At 42.5% G+C, this 26,907-nt stretch overlaps 1 protein-coding gene across 16 annotated transcripts in view; it reads right to left on the bottom strand.

Annotated features, from left to right (window-relative positions):
* Nucleotides 1-26,907, bottom strand: part of SVIL (supervillin) — a 215,740-nt gene that overhangs the window by 37,918 nt on the left and 150,915 nt on the right. For 7 of the 16 annotated variants that reach the window (XM_054592170.1, XM_054592180.1, XM_054592174.1 and 4 more), the window contains 12 exons: nt 25,815-26,696; nt 25,288-25,458; nt 24,574-24,608; nt 23,949-24,010; nt 23,500-23,639; nt 21,771-21,866; nt 19,940-20,183; nt 18,936-19,506; nt 17,880-18,105; nt 9,705-9,834; nt 6,133-6,180; nt 5,536-5,613 (listed from right to left, as the gene is read on the bottom strand). In XM_054592170.1, coding sequence (XP_054448145.1) covers nt 5,536-5,613; nt 6,133-6,180; nt 9,705-9,834; nt 17,880-18,105; nt 18,936-19,506; nt 19,940-20,183; nt 21,771-21,866; nt 23,500-23,639; nt 23,949-24,010; nt 24,574-24,608; nt 25,288-25,458; nt 25,815-26,696 — 2,683 coding nt within the window. The remainder of the gene's footprint in view (nt 1-5,535; nt 5,614-6,132; nt 6,181-9,704; nt 9,835-17,879; nt 18,106-18,935; nt 19,507-19,939; nt 20,184-21,770; nt 21,867-23,499; nt 23,640-23,948; nt 24,011-24,573; nt 24,609-25,287; nt 25,459-25,814; nt 26,697-26,907) is intronic. The other 9 variants (XM_054592145.1, XM_054592150.1, XM_054592186.1 and 6 more) reach the window with 9 other exon arrangements.

Below are 26,907 nucleotides of genomic sequence, written 5' to 3'. Positions count from 1 at the left end.
ATGTCTGTGTTCCGCACCCCCGTATTCATTGGCTGAAAGCTAATCCCTAATGTGATGGTTTTGGGAGGCCAAAGAAATATATGATAAAGGGAAAGCAGCAAGCCAGCCCGCGGGAGGGGGATGGAGGCAGGAAAGGCGAGAGGAGGCGGGGAGGGAGCAAATGCCAACAGATGGATCTGGTAAAAGACATATGAGAGTGCCCTGTCTATTATGACAACTTTTCTATAAGCTTTAAATTTTATCAAAATAAAGAACTATCAAAAATTTTAAAAATCCTTTTCCTTAACTGTCTCACTCAAAATTGTTGAAATGACCATAACTCCCAGTAACTGTGAGTCCCATACCCTTCTTAAATAAACTGTGAGGCTGACCTGCCAGGAAGACTTCATCAAAATTCATAAAAGAGAGTAACTTTTCTTTGAAAATGAAGTTTCAGGAATGAATTTGAATCAAATCAACACAGCAATTGCCTTAAAATATTTTGGGAAAAAGAAAACATATCAAGTGTCAAGAAGGTCTGCCTGTCCAAGGATCCCCCCGTTTCTGTAGTGAATTCAGTAGCACTTCCAAGGTCAGGATGCAGTTAATGACTCAGGAATCCCTGAATCGGCAATTCCAGTCCCTAAAGCACTTGGATTTCCCTCAAGGTCCTGTGAGACCATCACACATATGAGCATCTGAATGATACAGCTGCTTTAGGATTTAAAGCTTCCACTAGTGTGACAGATCCATGTTAAGAAGGTATACTTTCTAGGCCTCTCTAAATGATAATATTAAACATAAGAGGCGAAATTTCTCTACAAGTTTCACCTTAATTTTGCTACTTGGTGTGGTTGGTTCAGGGTCCACTAATTCCTACTATACTTCACATTGCTCTGTAATGAGGCAAGGAATATATAGCTTATTTATTCGCTGAAGAATCTAATAAAAATTTATTCTAAGTGGCTATTAAATTATAGAACTCAAAATGTGAAAACAAGATGGACATCTTTGTCCATTTACTTTTCTTTTTTTCAGCCTAATACTGTATTGTTGTACTGCTTTTCCCTTCTATGTTTTTCTCCCCTTGTTTAGAGAAGGATGTAATACATACTGTAATAAGTATTGTGCCATTTTCCCATGTTTATCCAGGTTTAGTTGATGTTATTTAGATCAACTGGAATAGTGAGAGAGAGTCATCAGAACATAAACAGAAGTCCCACCCAAACGGTGCTTCAGTCCTTTCAACACAGATTCCATGAACGTGGTGTGGGGAGAGGGGAGGGAACGTGCATGTGTATGTATATAAAAAGGAGTGAAAAAATTGAGAAGAGAGGAGGATTTTAGGGGTGGCCAGAGACTTGGCAGAACCTAGCATGAAACTGTGTGAAGGGTCAACCTGCAAGAATGTTTTCAAATGTCATACTGTTACTGATGGGTTTGCCTCTATACAGCTACAGTTGACTCTTGAACATCTCAGGTTTGAACTGCATGCGTCCATCACACATAAAATTTTTTTCTGTAAATTCTGTAAATGTATTTCTCTTTCTTATGATGTTTCTTAATAACATTTTCTTTTCCCTGGTTTACTTTATTATAAGAATACATATAACATACAACACATGTGTTAAATGAGTGTTAGTTTTATCCGTAAGGCTTCTGGTCAAAAGTACGCTCTTAGTTGTTAAGTTTTGGAGGGTCAAAAGTTGTATGTGGAGTTTCAACTGTGTGGGGTGGGGGAGGTCAGTGTTCCTAACCACCACGTTGTTCAAGGGTCAACTGTACTGAGAAATTACAGTGCAACTCTCAGGAAATGTCTCTGACGCAGGGAGCTGATACAGGGAGAGTGGAACTACCCCGGATCAGTAGGGTCAGCGCAGACAAGAATGAAGTTCTGTCACAACTGGAGAGATTTATGGGTAGAAAGCATTGTGATGTGGCTCTTAAATTTTATTCACATCTAATTAAATTACAGAATGAAATGATCAAAGCACATGTTAAGTAATAGAAATAAGGTAAAGGGACAAATCAGCACTTCTCAGTTTTCAAAACTGCTATCACCATTTAGAATTCGGTGCACTGTTAAAGAAATTTAGCTTTGCCCCGCCTTAAGTGGTCTCAGTCCATCATCAGCGCACATAGTCTCAAGTGGTCTGAACAGAACATGAAAATGATTTCAACTATGTATAGACCTCAAAGTAGCCACAGCCTGGTCCTGTCGCCACCTACCAGCTCCTGCAATGACAAGGGCAGGGCGGGGTGCGGATAAAGGGAAATCTCATTCTGGGACAGCCTGAGGCATGTGAGGAAGGAGAAATTATGTGTTGAAACTTGAAAAAGAGACAAAAAGACCATTGAGACATAGCTTGCATCCTGTGGAAGTGCTCTCTTTTCTTCTCTGAGCCCTTGCATTATGAATTTTGACACCAGGACTGTGGAGGAAAGGAGTTCCCTGACCTCCGGGAACTGACAGGCTGGCACCACGTAACTGGTGTGTAAAGTATTTACCTGGGAAGGCTGTCAAGAAGCAAAAATATAGAAGTTTTAAGATATTTTAACTGTGAAGTGATAAAACATAGATTGTCTCTGGGAAATATATTTTTTAAAACTTAAAAATATATGGAGAGATATTCTATGTTCTTGGACAGGAAATGCAATGTTGTTAAGATGCCAGTTCTTTCCAGCTTCATCTATACATTTGGTACAATTCCAATCGAATTCCCAGCAAGTCTGTACATATTGATGAACTGAGTCTAAAATTTATATAGAGAAACATAACAGTCAACATAACACTGAAGAAGAACAAAGCCAGAGGATTAACACTACCTGACTTTAAGACTTACTACAAATCTATAGTAATAATCAAGACAATGTGGGTTTTAGTGTAAAAACAGACAAAGAAATCAATGGAACAGAATGGAGGGCCCAGAAATTGACTCCCACAAATATACTCAACTAATATTTGACAAAAGACCGAAAGCAATACAGTGGAGAAAAGAGAGTCTTTCCAACAAATGGAAAAACTGGACGTCCACATTGAAAAAAATAATTTAGATACAGAACATTAAACCTTTCAAAAATTAACTCAAAATGTATCAGAGACCTAAATGTAAAACACAAAACTACAAAATTTGTAGAAAATAACAAAGAAGGTTTAGAGGAGCTTGGGTTCAGCGATGACACCATAGTCATAATGAACAAAAGAATAACTGACAAGCTGAATTTCTGCTCTGTGAAAGATGCTTTTAGAGAATGAGGAGACAAGCCACAGACTAGGGGAAAATGATTGCAAGGACACATCTGGTAAAAGACGGTTATCCAAAATATACAGAGAACTCATATAACTCAGCAATAAGAAAACAAACCACCAATCAAAAATATTAAAAAGATCTGAATGGACACCTCACCCAAGAAGAGATACAGATGGCAAATAAACACATGAAAAGATGCTCCACATTATATGTGATCAGGGAAAAGCAAGTGAAAACAACAATGAGATACTACTACACACCTATTAGAATAGCCAACATTCAAACCAAATGCTGGCGAGGATGTGGAGCAACAGAAACTCACTCATTGCTGGTGGGAATGCAAAATAGACACTTTGAAAGACAGTTCGGCAGTTTCTTACAAAGTTAAATATACTCTCATCATATGACCCAGTAACTGTCCTCATTAATACCAAAAGGAGTTGAAAAACTTAGAGTTACACAAGAAACTGTATGTGAGCATTTATTGAAGCTTTTTTCATAATTGCCAAAACTAGAAAGCAACAAAGATGCCCTTTGGTAGGTAACTGGATAAACAAAATGTCTTACATCCCAACAAGGAATTTTATTTGGCACTAAATAGATATGAGCTATCAAGTCATGAAAAGACATGGAGGAATCTTAAGTGCACATTACTAAGTGAAAGAAGCCAAGCTAAAAAGGCTGAATACCATACAATTCCAACTCTAAGACATTCAGAAAAAGGCAGAGCTATAGAGACAATAAAAGATCAGTGGCTGTCAAGGACTGGGGGGCAGGAGGGAGATGGGAATGAATAAGCAGAGCCCGGAGCATTTTTAGGGCGGTGAGACTTCTATGCATGATACTGCAATGGTGGATACATGTCATTACACCTTTGTCCAAACCAACAGAATGTACAAGACCGAGAGTGAACCCTAATGTACACTATGGACTCTGAGGGATAATGATGTGTCAATATAGGTTCATCGACTGTAACACATGTACCTCTCTGGTGAGGATGCTAATAGTGGGAAAGGCTGTGTGCGTGGGGATGGGGGACACACGGGGAAATTGTGGCACTTTCCGCTCAATTTTGCTCTGAACCTAAAACTTCTCTAAAAACCAGCCTATTAAAAAAGTATATGTGTATATAATATCTATGTTTTATATTTAAGGAGTTCCATAATGTATCTTTTAATTTAAAGTCTACTTATTTAGAAGAAACAACTCACGTCCCTCCTTAGTGATGGAACAGCAAGTTGGCTCCAGATTTCAGCCTCTTCTTTGGGTGGACACTGGCTGGCTGTGTGAGGCCGGGCTCACAGACCAGCGTTTCTAACTTCAGAGGACGGGGGCCAAGGAGAGTGAGGGGAAAAACCCACCTTTGGGAGTAGAGATGGGGAGTGTCCATGTGTGACGGTGCAGGGTGCAGACAGGAGGACCCCCAGACCCCCTCCCTAGCACCGCTCTGTCAATTTCGTGTTTGAAATCCTGCACCTCACACCCAAAGACCTGATTTGTCACTACCAGTCCTAAAGGGACAATACAGCCATGAAATTTTTAGTAGAGGCTGCCTTAGAGCAAACAAAGCACTGGTCCTGCTGAGGAGACAGAGGCTACAAGAGGGGAGTAACTGGGCCAGGTCCTGTAGATGGAGGGAGAGGAGCATGTGGGGTTCATGGCAAAGTGGACACAACTGCTTTTCATGGCTCTTCTGACACCAGGGACATTCGAAGGGGAATAAAAACAATCGCGGATACTTTTAGCTTTAAAAGTTATTGTGTATTATGCACCAACAGACTCCTTCAGCCCTGGCCCAGTCTCCCTGCCTGATGCGGTTCTTCAGGTGGAGTATGGAGCGTAGGGGGGGTGGGAGGCTTCGGTTTCTCTTTTCAGTAGAGCCACTGCCACCAGCTCCTGCCACACTGGTCCCCTCCCCCTATCCCTTCGACACCCCACACAGCCTCCACCACATCCTCCTTGTTTATCAAGCGAAGTGAGATGGCATCATTGCTGAGCTGGAGCAAGGCCTCTGGTGCATTTCTTGGGCTCCTGACTCAACTTAGAATGTAAAGCTTGGAGATTAAAAGGACAAACTTAAACCAGTGTCATGATTATGAGGTGAATTAATATCATCAACCGGGTCTACCTGAAAGTCTGAGCCAAATATATGACATGTGTGACTGTGTCACTGACTTGAAACATAGGGGCTGATCACACATACACACACAAATGCAGCGAAGGAGTTACTTCCCCAAATGAAACAAGTTCTTCCTTACTGCTTAGAAATTGCAATGAGGCTCAATATGTGTAGGCTTTTCCTCACCTGATTAATAGATACAAAAGACAGGTGTTTATGGGCAGCAGGTATAGCAGGAGAATAAGTAGAAGCATATACAGGTTCCTATAGAGCAAAGCAAGAGGATTAGAGGTGAGATGAGATGATTTATCAGAGCGGGGTAGGGAGGGGGAGAGACAAAAACAATGATTTCTCTAGCAGCATGTTAATTTCTCATTGCAATTTCAGTGATCTTTTCAAGACTCCTTCCCACTTGTTCACTTAGTAAAAAATAAATCCACACAAGCACAGTAAGTATACCAGAGTCCACTTTGCAGGGTAATTAAGTGAATTAATGGCAAGATTACTGTAATTTATAGAAGATGCTCAGTTACAGGAAGGGGACCCATGACTTTCATTGACAGCTTTAACATCTGCCATAAAATATCTTTGTTAAAGCCTTTAAAAGTTTTCCCATTACATGATTTAAAAAATATTAAGAACACAGATGGCTCTCCACTGTGGACAAAGGTGACATCTTGCCTCAGAATAAGAAACTGAACAAGGGCACCATCTCTAGGAGGGCACGCGTGGGGGGCATAACTGGCTGTCATCTAGGGACACCCATGTCAGAGGCAGGCTTACCCAAAGCAGATTAGAAATGGCACTATCATCTGTGACTCCTCCTTCTTCCTACAGGTTAAAACAAATAGATAACATTGCAGAGAGCTGGGAGAGCAGGGTCCAATGAGGGTGTCACGGTCGCTGTGCAGCACGCTGTGCCCGGGTTCGGTCAGAAGCATGCATGTGCTCGTACAGGCAGGTGGCACAGGCCCCAGGTAAGCTCCCACCCCACCAGCAGGATGCTAATCTTTTGTTCCGGCCTCCTTCTTCCTTCTCCCCCTGCTCCTCAAACAGACTTCATTCTCCTAAACTGTGATTTGGGATTTCAATGACAATGCATGGGGCAGATTTACCTTCTCTGAATTTTCAAGGACTCATGCTGGGGACATTACAGACCTTAGCTTGATTTACTGATCTGATCCTACTGAAGTACAGTGAGCAACAAACCCTGATTTCTGACTCAGAAGCAGACATGGTGTTGCAGTAGCAAACTGCATACAGGGTTTTTATTTCCTGGAAAAGTCTGCTATCCTGGGTGATTATCTTAACAAAAGGACATAGGATTCATCACCTATGGCTTAATGTTCAATATGCCAACATGGGGTTGGAATTTAAAAGAATTATTTGGTGAAAATAAGTAACTGCATTATAGTTGTAACAAAGAGACTTGTACCAAATCATTTCTTTAAAACTTCGCTTCATCTCACTCCTTTGATGAAATGAGTTATTCTGCAGGCAACTGTCCACAGACTGTGCTCAAGTGCACACATTCCACATGGTGTGGATTGGGCCAAATCTACAAACCAAGTGGCTTTCCAGTCTTCAAAACTAATTACATATGCTGCACAGCACAAATGCCTAAGTCAGGTTAGCAATGCCCTGGACTAAGCTGAGAACAGGAGAAAGGAAAGAGAAGAAAAGGAGGGTGGTGAGGGAGAGAGGGGAGAGAAGGAACCGAACTGCTGGTCACAGGAAATGACAGCGTCAGCTCGGTCAAGGATTCGTACTCTTAAGCTCCAGGTCCTCAGTCCTGATTTTGGGGGATAGATTTGCAAAGCGAGGAACTGCTGCTGTTAGGGCACCTATTCTCTGAGACATGACTGATCTCTCAGGAGGGAAAGGAAAACTCTTAATTTCCCAAAACTAGTCATGGGCCAAAAGAATATTTTCTTACCATGTAGGACCCAAAACAAGATGCTGGCTACTATGCTGCAAATTTGTTTTGTTTTGGAGAAATCTTTGACAGAAACAAAAGTGTTACAGATTTTTAAGGCAAAGTTTACTTTTTAAAATAGTTACTAGACAACCTAGAATTACTTATGTGGCTCACATGATATTTTTATTGGACAGCAGGGATTTTCACAGGAGCAGCGGAAGCAATTTACTGAGTCCCGTCTCTACTTCCTGCCTCCTCTGCATTCCCACGGGCTGCCACTTGTGGGACCAGGCTTCTTGCACACAAAAGCTTGAGGAGGACAAACTGTAAATGTTTGCTGGCCATGAATCCATGCTATTTGACGAATTCAGAAACTGTGCAGGGAAAATGGACGGCTCTGGTGCACCTCCCGTGAACAAGGCTAGACCGCGCCCATGAAGCAAGGTGCCCCCTACGTGCACCACATCAGCGCTGCGCTTGCTCCAGGGCAGCACCCGGACACCCGGCAAGCGGTGGCATTTCTCAAGCACTCCTCAGTTGTTTAGGGACTGTGCTCAGACAGATCAGGTTTAAGGCGCCTCACATGTGAACACAGCGAAGGTGTGACAGAAATATACCCCCCGCCCTTGGGAAGAAATTGAGCCAAGGGCTTATCAGAGGCCATGTGAAAACCACTTGACCCCAACAGACCTTGAGATATCCCCATGTCTGCTACACAAGCCTAAAATAGATGGGCTTATTTTAACTTCAAAGAGCTGATTGTCTGAGGCCAAAGTGAACTGGGTCGCTCAGGAGGAGAGGAGGCGTGAGTCCACTGTTGCTGCGGAACCTGCAGCTTCCATTAGCCCAGAGCATCATTTCACACTCCAGCCCCGGGCACGCCGAGCACCCCTGTGCGGGGCTTCTGCTGACTGGGGTTTCCACCCCACGGGCCACTGCAGCCAGCTTCTCCCCTCTCTGACTTCCAAAACCCCCAGCCAAGGGTTAGGGTAGTTCGGATCGCATCCCCTATTCACAGCCTCTGGTTTTCAGAGCCTCAAATGACCCCTGTCTTCTGAGCGGGCAGAGCACTTATCTCATCCCACTCGGTATTCATGAAGAATCTGTCTAGCTTTGTGTTTTGTAGCTTTATTTTAATTTGTACCTGGCCACATGGGACTGCCAGTTTCTAAGTCTTCTTTGTATCCTCCAAAATGACCAACAAGACAAAAGTGTTGAAAGTTATTTTTGCCCCAATGATTTTAAGATCCTTTTAAATAAAGTTTGTAGGCATTGGGACCTAGTTGAAGGACCCGATTTGCTTTCACTTCAGGATCTCATTCTTCAATTCTAAATTGCACATCTATGCAAATCCAAAGATCACATGTGATTATATTTGAAAAATTTACTAATTACCAGGAACTAAATATTTTTTAGTCATTCTATTTAATGTTAAGTGTTTCAAGAGAGAGAATTCAAATTGCTATTCCCATTTAACCTATCCAGACACAGAAGTACTGTGTACACTAGTGCCAGCGCCCCTGCCTCACAGGCCTATGGGCACACTCGCTTTCTGTGCAATGCATGCAGGTCACATTCACGGTTTCCCTCTTCTGCAGACGCTTAAGTTGTTTTAGAACTAGAGGGGTCCAGGTGATAGTCTGGTAGGAAGTTTCTTTCTTTTCTGTTTGAAGACTTTGATGCTAGAAGCTGGCCTGTGCACGTGTCTGACGCAGGTGTTCCCCTGCCCCCAGCCAGCAGGTGCGTTTGCAGTCACCAGGCCAAGTAGCAGGGAAGTCGCTACCTGTTTTGAAAGTGTGCACTATCTGGTCAAAAGCTGGTCATACATTAGAGATTAACAACTCCTCAATGCTTTGCATTATGAAATCCTTGCCAGTAATGGTAACAATGTGTTACTTAATTTTATATTAATTTTAAACTTGTATTTTCCTGTATATTCTCAATAAAAGGATACCTGCTCAATGTGAAAAATGCTTACGATTAAGAAATAATGTCTCACGGATCATGAAAATTACGTCCTTATTTTGTATACTTAGGTTCTAAATCCCAATATAGGACATTTAAGTCTATACTTTATATGCAACGTATAAAGTGTTCGTGGTCAACTGAAATTTTTCATGAGAAAGGCTTTAATACCATTATCAAGTCAGACTTCATTTAAGAAGGTTTTAAAGAAAAGTAAAAGTACACACTTCAAAATTTAGGAACTTCCTGCTGACACATTATGCGGGTAGTGCTGTTACCAGCTCTGTGACATCTCAAGACTTTACCTTTGATCAACTGAAGCTGCTGCCAGACAGACTTTAAGTGTGAACTCCACAGGCAAGGCAGTGCTAGCGCCTCACAGAGCGGTGATTAGCAGAGTCATGCATGCCTGTTTGACGCACTTCTGAGCGCGACAGCAGTGAGCACGCCTTTCCTACCACAGAGAACTTACCTTCTTCTTGAGTGACTGCTCCGCCTCTTGTATGTGCAGGCTGCTCGTGATGGATGCTTTGCCGTACTCCTGCTTTCTGCTAAGTCTGTTTTTCCAATCTTCCTCCCCGCTCTTCTTCAGCAGTGCTAATCTAAGGGGAAAACATGCCAACCGAAGAGTTCAGCACCAAACTCTGACTTGTAACTGAACCATAATGTAGGTAAATGAGAGGTCTGGCCACTAGGTGACTACAGTTATCCAATTTCAATCTTTCTGTATTTCATTTATTCCAAAGTATGTCTGGAAAAATAATATGAGTCCCTTTTCTAAGATGGCCCAAAGATTTTAAAGTTGTCTGAAATGCAAAGCTGAAATCTGACTTGCCAGATAAAACTGCATCATCATTCCACCAAAGGAATAGCTGTAATTTTTCCTTGCGGTTGGGCTGAGAGCATGATCCCCAGAGAGAAGTGTCTGCTAGTGACCCCTTCTGGTCACTTGATGAAACAACATGTAATGACTAACGCTAGATAATAACTTGCTTGCAGGAAATAGAGCAGAAACAGGTTTAAAAACTTAAAGCTATAAAACACTGACAATCTCTTAATATCATATCTTTCAATTACAGGTAAAAGATGATGTTTAAGAATGTTTTTCCTGTACTCTAAGTCCTGTTTTTTTCCCCCTCCAAATAAACCTGGTCTTTCTAATCTATCTTCTTAATACAGAAACTTCCCCACAAACCCACTTTAAAAATTATTTCAACTTTCCTCAGGGGAAAGCTATCTATAAAAAAAGAATCTAATTAACTGAGGTTTTTTACCTAACCTACTTCAGTTCCATTATAGTGTGACCTGACAAAGCTGCTCGGATGCCATAACCTGTGAAAGGTGGTTTTGTTTCAGCTGCTAACTCTATTACAACGAATGAAGGAGTCTGAGGCTTTCCGTTGGACAAATAGGAAAGATAAAAGGTGAAAACATGGGGATCGTTGAACTCACTTGAGCTGATGCGCAAACACTTTAAAGATTTGGGGAAAAATGATGAGACCCCTTGTCCTCTCTGCCCAGCCTATTGGGCCGTGTTTAAAATTTACACACCATTAATGCCTGTCCACAAATGGCGTATTTGTAAGCATGACACCAGCTCTAGCCTGGCCATTGACTCTCTGGTCAAGAAGCCTGGTCTCCTTTCCTCGTTAGTCATCTTGGGAACTGGACTGGATGATCTTAAAACACCCTTCGATTAAATTCCCTGATCCTATTAAATAGGATCACTATTAAATTTGGAATTGGAGATGGGATGAGATATATCACACTCCATGATAAAAGTTTTGTTAAACAAATAAGAAAAATTTTGCAACACTAAACAAGAACCCATTCACATTTACAAATTCAAACATGATCAGATCTTATTACTTGTCTCTTCATTCAGTCAAATAATGGAAAGTAAGCCATGAAGGAAAGAACCCCCCAATGGGGGCGGAAGCTTCAAATTCTGGACCTATCCCCTCCCCAGTCTCTTCTTTTCCCTTCCTTTCTCTTCCTTTCTGCTGTGTGACAGCAGATAAGACCTCAAATGGCCATTCTATAAAACTGATATAATGCCACATTATCTATCTCTGATATGGTGATTTATAGTAAGATATATACATTTAGTCTTTGTCCCTGTTTCTGGCACAGAACTCCTAAAACTCCTGGAATTTCCTCAGTGATGGGAACTGTAAAGTGTCTTTTATTATATTAATGACGTGACTTTTGGGAAGCATCTAAGGACAGGGGCCGGTGCCAGGAAACCCAACTTTCAATGCCACCTCCTTACTTAAGAAGAGGGGAGAGAGACTGAAGATTGATCAAATCATTGGCTGTTTGCAACTGAGCTTAATAATGCTTATGTAATGAAGCCTCCATAAAAACCCAAAAGGACAGGGTTCAGAGAGCTGCTGAGTGGGCGGAACATGGAGATTTGGGGAGAGCGGTGCACTTGGAGATGATGTGGAAGCTCTGTGCCCCTTCCCACACACCTTGCCCTAAACATCCCTTTCATCTGGCTGTTACTGAGTTATATGTTTTTATGATAAGCCAGTGATCTAGTAAGTGAAATGTTTCTCTGAGTTCTGTGAGCTGCTCTAGCAAATTAATCAAACCCAAGGAGGGGGTGGTGGGAGCCTCTGATTTATAACCAGAAAGTAAAATGTACAAGTAACAATCAGGTTTATGACTGGCAGCTGAAATGGGGGTGGGAGACAGTCTCTTAGGACTGAGTCTTTCACCTGTGGGATCTGATGCTAATTCCAGGTAGATAGTGTCAGAATTGAGTTCACACCCAGATGATGTCAGAATTGCTTGGTGATCAGGGCAGGGGAGGAAACATACACATTGAAAATTAAAGTCAGAATCTTACTAAGAGAGGCCACATTTGGCTCAAGGATCCATTTAACCGTAAATTCTATAAACAAAGATGTTTGATAAGACTCTGCATGCTACAAGGGCTAGTTCATGTACTTGAAAACAAAGTCTAAATTTCTTTCCAGTTTTCATCTGAAGTTCAGTCTACATATGACTAAGGTTATCATTTCTCCAATTATTATCAATGAGTCAGCTTTTTCTAATGAGAAAAAAGAATTTAACAAAATCAAATCATTAAAAGATATAATTAGTATTTGCATGCTGCAGCAGAGCTTTCAAGGTTTTCAAAATACCTGTAAATGAGACTTTCAAAAAGCAAGTGTGTCAGTACTTCTTCACCCAAAGGAAGAGGTGCTTCCAACCCATCATCCTGTGACAACAGACAGGCACCTTGCTGCAGCCTTTCGTGCAGATGTGCCTTAGATCCAGCTGTCTCTTCACCTTGGATGCGGATCAGTTTTTAATCCAATCAGACTGGATTCCAAATGATTTGAGAGAATTTTAAAAAATAAAAAATTCATTCTCATGAGTTGGGTTTATTAAACATAATGTGCTACAGTTTTTGAGGACCTTCTCAGAAAGAAGCTCCCAAATATTTGGAGCAATGACATCATCTAAAGAATTATTTGGTTTCGCTGGTGGCTGATTTGAGGGATAAAAAACTGGCTTAGAAAAAAACAAATTGTAGACTCTAATCACATTATAGTGTAACTTACGCTGATCTGCACAGCAACCTTTAAGAAACTAAGTATTGTTAGTTTCAACCTGACAGACAAGGAACGAGGCACACACAGGCCAAAGATTTAGCTGACAGGGAGATGTGGTTCCAACCGGGCACGTCCTGCCTCCAGTCCAGGCTTGCTTCACTACCTCAGCACATGGGCTGACCAGAAACATTTGCCCTAAGGTTTCAAGAACAGCATAGTATTCTGGCTTTGTTACAATGTTCTCCCGAGCCCTGTCTGAAGTGGCCTTCGAAGATTCCCTCATTCCAAGAACCAGAAATCTTGCTTCTGGCTGTGCAGGCAGGGCCATCCTCAGGGACTTCCAACAACGACAGAGTAACCAAAAGAAGATGGAAGAAACTGGTTCCACTGAGCCCCACATGGCACTTTGGGCTCAGCCCTAGCCTACATGGTACAAAGGATAGAGAACTTAAAAATGACATGCATTGACATTTTAATGTATTATTCCTTTCCCTTTAGATTTCCTAATTGGTGTTCCACACGCAGAGGAGGGCAAAAGCCCTTTCTGAATGCGTTCTTGCCCCTGCAGTCTCACGACCCTCCTGGCTCACTGCAGACTGCCGGGCACAGGAGAGGGCCGAGCAGCTAACGTCTGGTCTTACACATGACATAAATTACTGCCTATGCAATTCAAACAACTGTCAGCGCTTTTAACATCCGCCAAGTCCAAGTGCTATTTGCAGGGCTGTGATGTGGAGAGCCTGGGCATCTGCTCCGTCTGAGGCGGAGAACCCAGTGAGTGGCACCGTGTTAGCCTGCTGACCCCGTGGCTTGGCCAGGGCCCCCATGACGTGGGCTTGCCAGGCCGCCCGGGAAATGGCCGGCCCTTTTGCCACAGCCCACACTTTTTCAGCAAAGAATAGTGGCCTGAGGGGCTGTTTCGGGGCACGGATCTGACAGCCTGGCCTGACGAGAACAAGTTCTGCAGGCTCGCAGCAGTCAGGGCTGGGGTGCATGTGGGACCGGCAAACCACGGCCCCTAATCTTCAACATCCTTCTTCCTTCTTTAAAAACGTCCCTGCATCTCAGAGAAGCGTGGGCACCACAGAGATTTCAGATAAGGCTGGATGGCACTGATTCGTATTTATAGTGTCCTTGGCAAGTTTGCAGGCTGAAGGAGTGAACTAACATGTTGTTTAAACGACGGCAAATCAGAGATCAGAAAAGGAGGGTCCCAGGGGCACGGCACCTTTATCATTCCTAATTCTTACATAAATCTGAGGCCCTCTAGTGGCTGAAATCTCCCGGCTAAGGTAGGAATGCGGACTGTGCTGGGGAAGCATGAATGCAGCTTCTGCTGGGTGGAGGGCAGAAGGGTGGATAGAGGGGCAGGCAGGCAACACAGGGGAACCCCAGCTGCCCCTGTGAGTCAGGACTCTGCAAGCTGGCAGGAGGCATGGGACGAGCTCTGCAATATTCTTCAACTAAGTCCTCACAGTCCACCAATTTCCCAGTGAAAAGGTGGCTCCTTCGCCTTTTTTAGTTATCTTCTCCCCAACATAAAAGCTCAGATTTGGCTGTCTCAGTAATTGTGGAAGTACGATTTCTAAAAGCCTAGTGTAATTTTAAAGAGGTATCAAAGGTTTTATTCCTAAAGAACATACATATTATTTGTTTCACAATGCTTTTCAAAGGAGTTCCCAAACAGGGACAACTTACGCCCTGTTATGAAGCAGTGACTTTATTAATCCCGTGAAAGAAGCACGTTGTGTTTAAGTTTGTACTCGTTAGGGTTCACACTCGACACTTGACCTCCGACGTCAGAGAAGATGAAAAAAGAAAACAAACTTTTATCTATGTTTCTCCTTGAGCATCAGACATGTTCGTAAAGAGGAGTGGGCTGAGGGGGCAGCCGGGGTGCTGCCTGAGGTCGGCTCTGCTCACTCGCTGTGGGACCGCACGCGCGGCCTCTGGAGCCCCCCCGCCCCCTTTGGCAGAATGAGGCAGTCAGAGGAAGCTAGAGTAAGGTTCCAAAGTTCTATTTTATATGCCACCTCAAAAAAGAAAAGTAAAACCCAAATAAATACAAGAATAGCATTCTTATTTTAAATAGGTCACCCTTCATTATCTCAACTGAACAGGAGGGGAGGGATTATAAACCCAATTTAGGGAAAAGCTATCACAGATAGATTGTAAGGATATATAGTTTTGCTATTTTAGCAAAATACAAATAAAAGTACCATCAATATCAGGGTGGGGATCACTGGCAATATATTTTGTATTAACATAATGTATTATAAACATAGCTGCTAAATAAAGGGCTCCTCATCCTTTTTCAAATGTATAGGCACACCTCATTGTGTGTGTGCTTTGCTTTATTGAGCTTAACAGATGTTCCATTTTTTACAAATTGAAGGCAAGACTCTCCACCAGTGAAAAGATTACCACTCACTTTAGTGTGATACTTGCTTTATTGCAGTGGTCTGGAACCAAACTTGCAATAAATCTGAAGTATGCCTGTATATTTTAACAATTAAACTGAATAGCTAAATATTTAACAAGCACTCAGTACCATCATGGTTCTGAGCAGTGTGGGGTCACTCTTGGAGACTGAGAGACGTTCTGTCTCCTACCAGCCAGAGGGTGCGTGTGCACACACAGGGGACTTGGAGCACTTCCAGGCAGTTCCCAGAAGCCTTACAGCCATCCTTGAACTCTTCTGTCGTCCTCAAAGCCTGAGTTAAGAGGCTGAACCTTTATAGCATCTCACATTTTCCAAAATGAGAATTTTACAGTAGGATTAAAACTGCTTTCAGAAAGATGCAAATACACTAAAATTTACTAAAATCAGCAAGTAAATCAATAATTATTACACCACGGATAGACACAAAACTTCATCAAAGTCCTAAGTCCCTTTAGCTCTACCTTGTCTGGGAAGCACTTTATCTGCCCTTCTATTCTAAATGATAGCTTTGCTGAATAGTCTAGGTTGTAGGTCCTTGGTAAAGCTAAAGGAGTTTGTCACCACCAAACCATTATTACAGAAAATGTTAAAGGGACTTATTTAAGAAAAAGGGGAAGATCAAAACCTGAACATTAAAAAGGCAGCAAATTCATAACTATCAACAACTGAATCTAAAAAAAACCCCACAACTAAGCAAACAACTAGAACAGGAACAGAATCATAGATACACAGATGATCTGAAGGGTTGACAGCTGGGAGGGGCAAGGGGGAGAATGAGGAAATGGGACAGTGATTAAGAAGCATAATTGGTAGGAACGAAACAGACAGAGGGAAGTTAAGAATATCATAGGAAATGGAGAAGCCAAAGAACTTACTTGCACAACCTATGGACATGAACTAAGGGGGGAGATTACTGGAGGGAAGAGGGTTACTGGGTGAAGGGGGGCAAAGGGAGAAAATTGGGACAAGTGTAATAGCATAATCAATAAAATATACTTTAAAAAAGTCCTAAGTCCCAACAGATAGATTATGTCCAAAGATGGGGGCGGGTCCGTCTTAAGAGCCTGTGAAAGGAAGGGCATATCTTAGTCTTTTCCATTGGAATTTTTCTCCACAAACATATGAAACATCTATATAACATCAGAACTGTGTATTAGTGATATTTATCATTAATTCCCTTAAATGGAATCTCTTTCTTCTCACCTAACCGGTAATCAATAGCTGGATCTCTGAGATCCGGCTTCTTTGAGGCAGGTTTCTGCAGAGGAGGCCTTCGGGCTGGAACAGACCCACCAGTTTCCCACCGTCAGGACAGGAGTCCTCTCTCCTAGTTGACCCAGTCAGCCTTCATCAATGCATCCTCAGTCTAGTAGGTCTAATTTATCATGAATTTTAAAGATAAAGGAGAAAGTAAATAAGATTTAACAACCTTAAAAATTTGTTAGTTGGAAAAGGCTCCATCTTGTTGATATTTCAAGAGTATCATTCAAAAGCTTGGCTTGTGGCTAGAACAATAAGAGTAGCTAGAGTCTGACAGAGCAAGAAAACTTCTGAGCGGTGGAAGGTGCTAAGGAAGAGTCCAGGTGGGCAGAACCGCAAGGAACTTATGGTAGAAATAGTTCTGCTTATCACACTGGGAACTTGAGGAGACCTTTCTTCATGCTGTGTTCCTGTCACTGTTACAATAATTCAATGGTGGCTGAAGGTTAACAAGGAAAATATGACCTGAAACATTTAGCTCCTATTCTTTGTCCCATTAAAATACATCCTCTCAATCCTCCATCATTCACTTTTTTTTTTTAAATCCTCATCCTAGGAGATGTTTATTGATTTTAGAGAGAGACAGAGAGAAATAAAATCAATAGGAGAGAGAAACATCGATTGCTTGCCTCCTGTATACACCCAGACTGGGGATCAAACCTGCAGCCTAGGTATGTGCCCTGACTGAGATTCAAACCAGCAGCCTTTTGGTTTACAGGACAACGCTCCAACCAACTGAGCCACTCAGCCAGTGCCTCCATCACTCTTTTGTATGAAATGATATTACAGTGTTGATACTCAAATATAATCTTTCATTTCTATTACCTGATATAAAATTTCTAAATGCAGTTCAGGAAAGTCATTTATTTTCTGTAAAATAAACAAAACTTAGGTTTTAATCTCAAAGGTTTATATTCTATGAATATATTGAATGTATCTTCATTCCCTCTACATAGACATTCCTTCTACATATTTTACATATACAAATAGAAACAGTGAGTGCATTTAATTTGATGCCACGTGGATCTGAAAGGGAAAGAGCCAAGCTCTCTGTTCACATCACTGGAGACTAGAAGAATTTAATATAAAAAAGAAAATGAAACTGCAAACAAATAAAGCAAGCAAATGTCTGCTTCTGTCGTTTCCTCATACGAGTCTGGATCCAGACCTCATCCAGCCTTACCCAACCAGATGGAGCAGTCACTGCGGTTCACTCTCAAATGCCTCGACGTCCCCTAAGAATTCTAGAGTAACAGCACATCTCCTTTGTAGCTGGACTCGTGATTTCCTCTCTTTGCCCATTACTCAGATCTTTTCTTAAAAGCAAATTGTAGTTCCTCCCTAATAGAATTACTTTGCAGTCATTAAATCCGATTACCTTTCTTTAATTGACATGGTTTTGCTGGGTGAATCAAGGATGCCCTCCACCACTGGCGTTTTGATCTCTCCAGCAGCAAACATCGCACATGGATTCCTATAGAGCTTCTCCTGTGGTTGCGCTGAAGGCTCCTGCTGCTTCCAGGACACTGGGGCTGCAGCTGGAGCAACAGTTTTCCCAGCAGCTGTGCCGGTCTGCTCAGAAGTGGGCTCTCCGAACTCGGCCGCTGGGGAGGAAAAGAGCAACGTCAGCACTAAGTGCTCCGGGCAAGCGTTCTCCCAGCTATTCACCCCCCAACAGTCCTGCCCTTGAGTTCAATCTGTGGGCACATGGTCGGTTACCCAACCCACTGGGATTTATGCAAATCGTGGCACGTTATATTCTGTGAGAAAACCAAATTTCCCAGCGGGCTGCTCCACACAGCAAATCATTTGGTGGCAATTGGTCTTTTCCTGTGTGCAAGACACAGGAAGTTAGCTTTAACTGTATACTACACAATGTTTCTACTCCTCTAAACATTACTTTTAAACGTGTCACACGCACAAACCAAAACTACTTTTATAACTTACATACTGTCATTCTATGAAAATGTAGAATGAGAAAGAAAGACCCATGCGTATAGCTTGCTAATGTGCATAAGAAGAATGTAGAAGGAGGGCCTGGAAGGCCAGAGATCTGGGTTCAAATCCTGCTTCCCTGCACATACCCAGCCTGGACATTTGGGTCATGGAAGGGGCCAACACAGCCAGCAGTTCACAAGGCTGTTATGTGCCTTAATGTGACCAAAGTCATCAAACACCCTTATCAAAATGTGTGAAAGAGCTTCAGGTATTTTTATTGTTGAGAAGTTAATAATCCACTGAATATATCAAATTCAAGAGGAGGAGAAGTCTGGGGGAGAATAGGATTCACACTAAAACTTTAATCAGTGCTAGACATAAACTGTCTTCACAATTTCATTAAATCCAGTAACTTAATTAGAAACAATCGCAAACAATCAAGCAGAAACTGAAAACCCACTTGGTTTCTAAAACTTCAGGAGCAGCAGCACCTTACCTCTCAGCGAAAACTTCCTCTTTGTGACATTCTCCACGTCCACCTTCTCTTCAAAGGGCTGCCTGTCCTTCAAGTCTGGGTTCCCCTGTGCAATGCTTTTAGCAGCGGGAAATTCCTCATCACCAAGGTAAGCGACAGGAGCATTAGCCGGCTCCAGGCTCCCCTTTCTCAGGACAGCATATTTAGGTTCTTTCTGGCTGTCTCCTTCCCGGACTCGGTTGAGAATGGGGTAGGATGGCTCTGCCTCCTCAAAGGACTCGTGCTTTTTAACACCACTGTCTCTACCTGTCAAGACTCTCTTACTCTCTGTCTCTCCAAACTCTCTCAACATGCCTTTGTTCCCACTGCCCTCTCCTGAGGGCTGCCAGGCTTGGGACTTCAGAATGCTTCTAACTGGAACATCTGAGTTTTCTAACGAAGAAGGAAACTTATAGTCAGTGGCACTTGTGTTGTCATCCATGGGTGGCTTTGTCCGAAGATCCCCTGCGTACATTGGAGTGACCGTCGATGCCTTGGTGGACACAGATGTGTTAACCGTGGGTGAGAAAGGAATGAGCTTTCCACTTTGCACCTGCGAGGACACAGTGAAAAACGAAAGAACGGATTTAAAAATACTGTCTACATAAGCCCCAGTGTATGGATTGACCTACACTGAAATACTACCTTTGGTGCAGTTTTACTGCCTGTCTTGTGGGAAACTCATCCTAGACAGAGTTATACAATGCATCTCATTAATGAAATCATCTGGGTGAAAAAGCAAATTGTGTGTCCTATTTTTCTCTCTAAAGCAGATGCACCCCAGATGATTTCAGCAAGCAAATTATAAAAACAGGGAAAGAAAAGCAAACTTGGCATTCTTAGGAATAGAGTCATTACCAAGTCATCTACAGGTAACACAGTGTACAGGTAGATCACCCTCAGTATATCATTAACCTGAGATAACCCAGAGCCCCTCAAGTTTAAGAATGTACCAGAAAACTGGAATTTGAAGACAGCGTACCCACCTGTTCCACCTCTCCAAGTGTGACTGGCTGAGTTTGATAGCGAGCATTCATTCTCCTCTGTCTCGTGTCTATTCTGTTTCGGGTAGAAATAGCTTTTGAGACTGGCTGGGACAATTTGTTAAACAAGGCCAACTTCTCTGCCAAGCTTAGAGTGGAGGAATCAGGTTCACCTTGTTCAGCAGAATCTTTGCCCTCATTTGCCTGGTCTCTGGCTAAAGCCTTTTGGTGAGCAGATGCCTGTAATCTGAAAGGGAGGAAAAGTCAGTAGCACAGATAAAAACAAGCACAAACCCACCACTAATTTTGCATGTTAGCTTTCTTCCAAGTGTCAGTTTGGACAAGGGCTTTATTTTTGCCTCTGCACATTGAAGACAGGTACAGACAGGTGCTTAGCTATTAAAGAAGACAGTGAAAAGCAGAGTAGCCTGGGGACACTAGCCTTGCCAATCTCACAGAGACTGAATTTTTAGCTCGGAATTATCTCTGTAAATTGAATTCCCTACTTGAGAAATTGAAGTCAACTTGGACGTAACTTACTTTAGAGAGAAAAGTTGTATTATTAGTATCAATAATAATACAAGGCTAAAGGGAATCTTAGGCATCACCTATGGCATACTTAGACATTACCTAAACATGTGATTCAGAAGGCGGCCTTTTCATTTTAAATAATTAGCAAATAGTTAGGTAAACATGCTGTCAACAACATTATCCTCAGCCTAGGGTTTTGATTTTTACTTGCTAAACACAAATGGTTTAATTTTAAAGATTGTTTCACTCCTTCACTCTAGCATGTTCTCTCATCGATTTCTATCAGATTTTTTTAAAGGTGTTTAAATCAGTAACTCGAAAAGAGAAGGAAACTTTAGACACTGGTAAGCCCCGCTGGCTCCCCGGCAGAGAAGGCTTCCAGCAACACAGCCACCCAGAATCCTCAAAGGTTGAAGACAAGGCCCCTTCGGCCACTGGCACGTCTGATTCTCAAATCCAGTAAGCAGTTTATTCTGTCTTGACTCTAATTCATCACCACTTCACATGCTGTGCCGGACATAAGGGTGGCATCAGCGTTCCAGGGTAGAAGCGAGATGACTGCAGGGCACCACCCTGTCTTGGTATCTTTCCTGAAGTCAGCAGGTGACCCAGGAGGGTAACTTCAACCTCCCTCCCCAGGGAGGTCCTGGCATCTGGGTTGCGACAACTTTATTTCTGTGCTGTCATTTTACTTCTTTTAGTCTTATTTTTAGCCTTTTCGTTTTTGTGCATAATAGTAAAATAGAGAGGCTGTTTTTGCCTTAAGGACATAATTTAAAAACATGATAATGAAATGCTTTTCAGACACTATAAATTCTTCACATCCTAACCCCCAAATATAATGGCATCGTCTATGCATTACAAACAGGTAGGGTTGTTTTTAACACCTATCTGTGTCTATGCATGTTTAAAAACATCTGGGTATTATCAGAAATTCAACATTCACACTTTCTTCCATTTTTCTATTAATCCTTATCAGGTCCTAGTGTTTTAGATTGAAGAATGACATTTTTTAAGGATGGCTATGTTTATGAAGAACAGAAACAAAACACATGGATAAGTGAGTTAGTGTGATTCTAGTACCAACACGCCACGGAAGCAGATGGATGAGTGTTTTCTCATGCAGGCCTACAGGAAGTCATCAGTGTCTTGCACTATGACAGGAGAAAATGGCACACATTCCCAGAACAAGACATTCCACAGACTTATTGTCAAACAAATGAAAGACATTCAAGATTTCCAGATCCGTCTGCAGTCTAGCACCTTTGCCCTCGGGCCACATGCCGCTATCGCTGTCCAGTACCTGGCAGGCTGCACAGTGCTCTTAGCTACAGTGGGACTAGGAAGTCTTGTCATTACAGGGTGGGTGGCCACAGAGCACGAAGCAGGGAGAGGTTCACTTTAAAGCAATTGCCAAAGAAGGAACATTCATGAGGAGAGAGAAGAAAAGAAGCATTAAGGAAAGCATAGTTTTCCATTCAGAAACATGAAATCAAATCTTTTAACAAAATTATTTGCTCATTCCTTTGGAAAAATCACAAGAGACCTTGAAAAGCAAGAACAAACTTAGGAAATAACAGACGGAGGCTAGTCAAGGTAAATAGAATAAGAATAGACTCTCTTCAGAAGAAATATCCTGGTTTAAAGAAGTAATTTAAAGAAAGCTAATGTCAACCACAAGGATAGCAATAGATTATGCCCATTTTTAGAATGTTTTTCTCAATCTTTTTTTTTTTAAAGAATCAATGTCTTCACATAATCTCTAGGCTCATCAAAGTAGACTCAGAGAGCCTTACAAGGTGATAATTTTTACTTGTATTTCCCTTTTTGTTCCCATGGGTAGCTGCTTTGTGTTTTACAACAGCCACTCCAATATTTAAAGAATTAAAATTTTAATTAAAATAAACTGATTTGCTCAGAGTTCCTAATGGGTAGAGGATGTATTTATCCAAAAATATATGAAAATGTAGAAAAATAGCTTAGGAAGGAAGTGAAGGCAGCTGATCAACTAGCAGATTCACAGGTGTGGGCTGTGACATTGGGGCCTCTGGGGATATATCAAGTGAGATTCACATCATTTTCTCAGAAAGTGAGTGGGTGTGTGTGTGTGTGTGTGTGTGTGTGTGTGTGTGTGTCCAGGGGAAACCCCAAAACAATTTTTTAAAAAAATGCCCAGACTGATATGGCTCAGTTGGTTGGGCATCATCTTGCAAAGCAAAGGGTCACAGGTTCAAATCCTGGTCAGGGCATATGCCTGGGTTGTGGGTTTGGTTCCTGGTCAGGGTGCGTAAGAGAGGCAACCAATCAATGTTTCTCTCTCACACTGATGTTTCTCTCCTTCTCTTTCACCCTCCCTTCCCCTCTCTCTAAAAAATAAATAAATAAACATCTTAAAAAAAAAACCTAATAAAAGTTTCCACTTTATAGAAGTAACTATCTCTGAATGAATGATTTTGGGAAATCCATTCTGAACATATTAGAACATACTGCTCAAAAATTACTTCCTAGAGTTTGAAAAGTTATCAAACTTCCAATTAGGTTTTAAAATTTTTTGATTATTTATATACAAAATAAAACCCTTCCTTTTTTTAGATATATACTAAAACATTTATGGCAGAAAAAGTAATATCTGGGGTTTGCCTGAAAATAATGTAAGAGGAAAGGGGAAGGAGGTGGAGATCCAGGTACAGGAGCTCATGGTTGTTGAAACTGGGTGATAAGTGCATGGGGTTCATCACATTAATCCATCTACTTTCACGTTATAAATTTTCCATTGTAAAAAAGATAAGAAAATGCAGAGACAGAAAGTTAAATAAAATTCCTCTTCATGTTTTTCTAATAGAAATAATAGATAACACTTCCTATGATGAAGTTCAGAGAGACTCCAGCAAGAAAAATCTGTGAACACCAACTCTTCTATGGCTTCTAACTAAACCATCTCCCAATCATGTTGTTTTACTTAAAAATCTTCACATTTCTTTGTAAAAAGCAGACATCACAGCCACAGCCCGGAGCGCAGAAGGGAGACTCACGTGGCTGCAATGACCACCTCCTCGGGGGTCACGGGCTGGGTGTGGGATCTGTCCTGCAGACGCCGTAGTCTTTGCTCCACAGCCGCGTTTCTCGAACGTCGCTTTGGAACATTTTTCTCATCAAACGACTTTTCCATTTCCTGAGATCAGAAACATTGTGGAATCCTCATGAATGTGAAGAAAGGAAATTGGGACAGCAAAATGTCTCTACTCTGTTCCCCTCCTGGACTCCGGGGGGAACACCCAGGGAGCTTCAAATCATCCATCAGAAGCAGACACTCATTCTGTGTCAGCTGGTGGCCACAGCAGCCAAGGATCTGAAGAGGACCGCAGGTGGGCCAGGGCCGGGTGGGCCTCAGTGGGCCCAGCACAGAGCATGGGCAGGGGCCACGGACACCTCCCTCAGCAGGGTGACAGTTCCTACTCAAACACATCAGCACATCTCTTACCCTGAAAAGCAGCCTCTTGGCAGCAACACTCAGCTTGGCTCGTTCATCTACCTTTTCTTCATCTGTAAAAAGCCACAAAATAAAAACTGGACATCATTAGAAAATGTAGGTAAAGACTCTAAAAAGTGTCCCAAGGCTGACCTGGAAATCCTGTGAATATAAGAACAGATGTACTAAAAATTACCGTGGGCAGTATTTCCCTCTTGCAGGGAGCCTATTCTTCTGCTCAGTGAAAAGGTGCTCATTTGCATTGCAATGAACCAAACAAATGCTGTCTGGACAGTAATTTTCTACTGTGCTATGTGACAGATTGTGATTTTATAATAGATTCTTTGGGAAGAAATATCTGCTCTTTATTGTTCAAAAGCACCAGTAACAAGAAATACCTGCTTCTTTGGATCAAGTCAGTTGTTTTATTATTGCTCACTCAGCAATTCTCCAACTCTCAAAAAATAAGGGAAAGGTCACCTGAAAATCCTAACCAGGTTTTATTATACTCACACAAAGAAAAACTTCAGAAAAGTAAGAAATACATATGCACAATAATCTGATTCTCAAAAAGTAAAAATCTTATTTAAACCTAATCTGGACAAGATGATGAAGTGGAAGGAAAACAGATACTTGCCCTCAGCCGTTGGCATTTCTGCATTTGAAGTAGACCTAGGAAAGGCATTAAAAAATAACAACAACAAAAGATTAGCTGATGGCAGGAGAGGATCCATATATAACATCACTTTAAAGGTAAAAATAAAAATGTAATTAAACTTTCTTAAAGAATATGATTCTGATAGTGATTCTAGTTGTGAATATACATGTGCAGCTAACAGACACCACAGCCTGCGTGTGCACACAGCCCAGCCCAGTGCGCACCTCCTGGGGACAAACCAGAATCAAGTGGGACTTACTGAACATGACTGATGGTAATTTTTTTAAACCAACCATATCATTTCTCGGTGGTAATCAAGTGATAGAAAACTCAAATACAGCAAGTAGGATGATATTTATAAAATAAACATCCCTAAGTTATTTTCACTGTAAGATGTGGTGGGTAGTCAATTTGGATTCTAATTTAACAAGGGCATAAAAAATTAAGAACACTAAATAAAGAAGAATGTTTCTTACTTCTTACCGTCTGAGTACAATCTAAAACAGCATTTTGGGATACTGTTGTCATGGACAACATTTTTAAAAAATACACTTACATAAGCCAAATAAATGTCCCTTATTGATCAGATGAAGAGTTATGGAATCACCACACCCCCTTTAAACAACATCAGGACCATCACTGTGGTCAAAATCCTACGAGTTCTCTTAAGGTCCTAGACATACACATGCCTACCTATCCGACTCCTTTCGTTCTGCTGAGGTTATAGGTTGAGTTCTAAATCTCTCAGAAGCTTTTCTATTTTCACCAGGAGAAAAATAGCGTCGTGGTTTCCGGGACCCTCTCTCCCGTTCCACACTGGTAGGCAAGCCAACTCCTTTGGTTGACCTCTCAAGCCGCGATTGGCTTTTAGAATCATCGGGAGAGAGGATACAGCAGAGGATGGGGGAGACAGAGAGAGAATAAAGCAAAGGTTTATGCATCTCAGTGAGTCAAGGCACAGACACCGCATAATCCCGCTGCATGCCTGTCCCATGCATGTAAAGGAGGTGGAGCATTCCCGAGACCCATCCTCCAGCTCCCCATTAGTAGGCGAAGCAGAGTGGTAGTTTTGGAGCCATGTCCTATATGGTCTGCCCTGCACACTTGTGAGCTAAGCTTAAATAGGACTCAATGCGGGACACAACACAAGTCGAGAAGTGAATAATTCTGCCAAGGACGTGCAAGTGACACATCGGGAGGACGTTCGAAACATCACCTACAGTTCAGGTTTCTTGCTGGCACTGGCAGACTGCAGAAATGCATTTCGGAGCTGGGCGACAGAGACCTTGGTGTCCAGCACGCTCGCCTCCGCGTGGGGCCCCTCAGCTCTGGAACTCTGCCGCTCAGACTGTTCCTGACCCCTCAGGGCCTGGAGCTGAGGGGGGCCCGTGTAGTCAGACAGGGAGCGGGTGAGGACCTTGAGCTTCCTCCTTGATGCTTCTTTTTTGTGATCTGTCAATCTGGCATCTTGGGACACAGGCTCTCTCTGAACATGCACAACCATTTCGCTCCTGCCTGTCCTCTCAGTGAACTGGTGCTGGGCTTGAGGTGGGTGTGATGGACTTTCTGGCTCCTCCTGGTGTTCCAAGGTGATAGTGCCAAGAGTGGACATGCCAAACTCCTCCTTTCCAGAGGGGTCGTCATGACTTCCCTCAAGCCCACTGTCCTCCAAAGCCAGGAGTGCTTTCCTGCTTTTCTCGAGAGCTTCTGTCAGGGGCACCTCTTCTTCTGCTTGTGATTCACAGATATGGAGGATGGGGGTATCTCTTCTCTCACTTTCGAGAACCTTCAGGGTGGGAGGCTTCATGGCGTTCTGGGTGGCTGATTCCACCCAGCTGCACTCGGACACACTTTCTGGGGTTTCTGAAGTCACCAGCATTGCTGTGTGCACAGGATCTGCTGGTTGGACATAGCCCCGGATCGGCTGTCGGGCAGAGCCGGCTGCTTTGGCTGTGACCCTATCAAAGGCCGAGTTTTCTGACTGAAAGGACAGGTAATGCACCGGCACTGGCTGATGTCTCCTCTGAGTTAAGGACTCTGAGGCAAGTTCTGGGCTGCTGCGAGCACTCTCCTCTTTCACCATTTTTTCTCTAACTTTAATTCTTTAAGAAAGAAAAAGGGTTTAAGTTGCAAAGTGTAGTAACCGCTCAATGGGAAGGAAGCATGCGTGCATCATGGGTGACCAGTGAATGAAAGTAAACCCGAAGAGAGAACAACGGGTGAGAAAGCATCTGGGGCGGTTAATGTCAGAAACCCGCTGTTTGCAAGACGAATGATTTTGAGTTGAGTTTCCAAATGTGTGTTTATATGCTG

Source organism: Pteronotus mesoamericanus, unplaced genomic scaffold, assembly GCF_021234165.1.
Source record: "Pteronotus mesoamericanus isolate MK-2021 breed Mesoamerican mustached bat unplaced genomic scaffold, CSHL_Meso_final contig_130, whole genome shotgun sequence".
Classification (NCBI taxonomy): Eukaryota; Metazoa; Chordata; class Mammalia; order Chiroptera; family Mormoopidae; genus Pteronotus; species Pteronotus mesoamericanus.
This window is presented reverse-complemented; position numbering and strand designations above follow the sequence as displayed.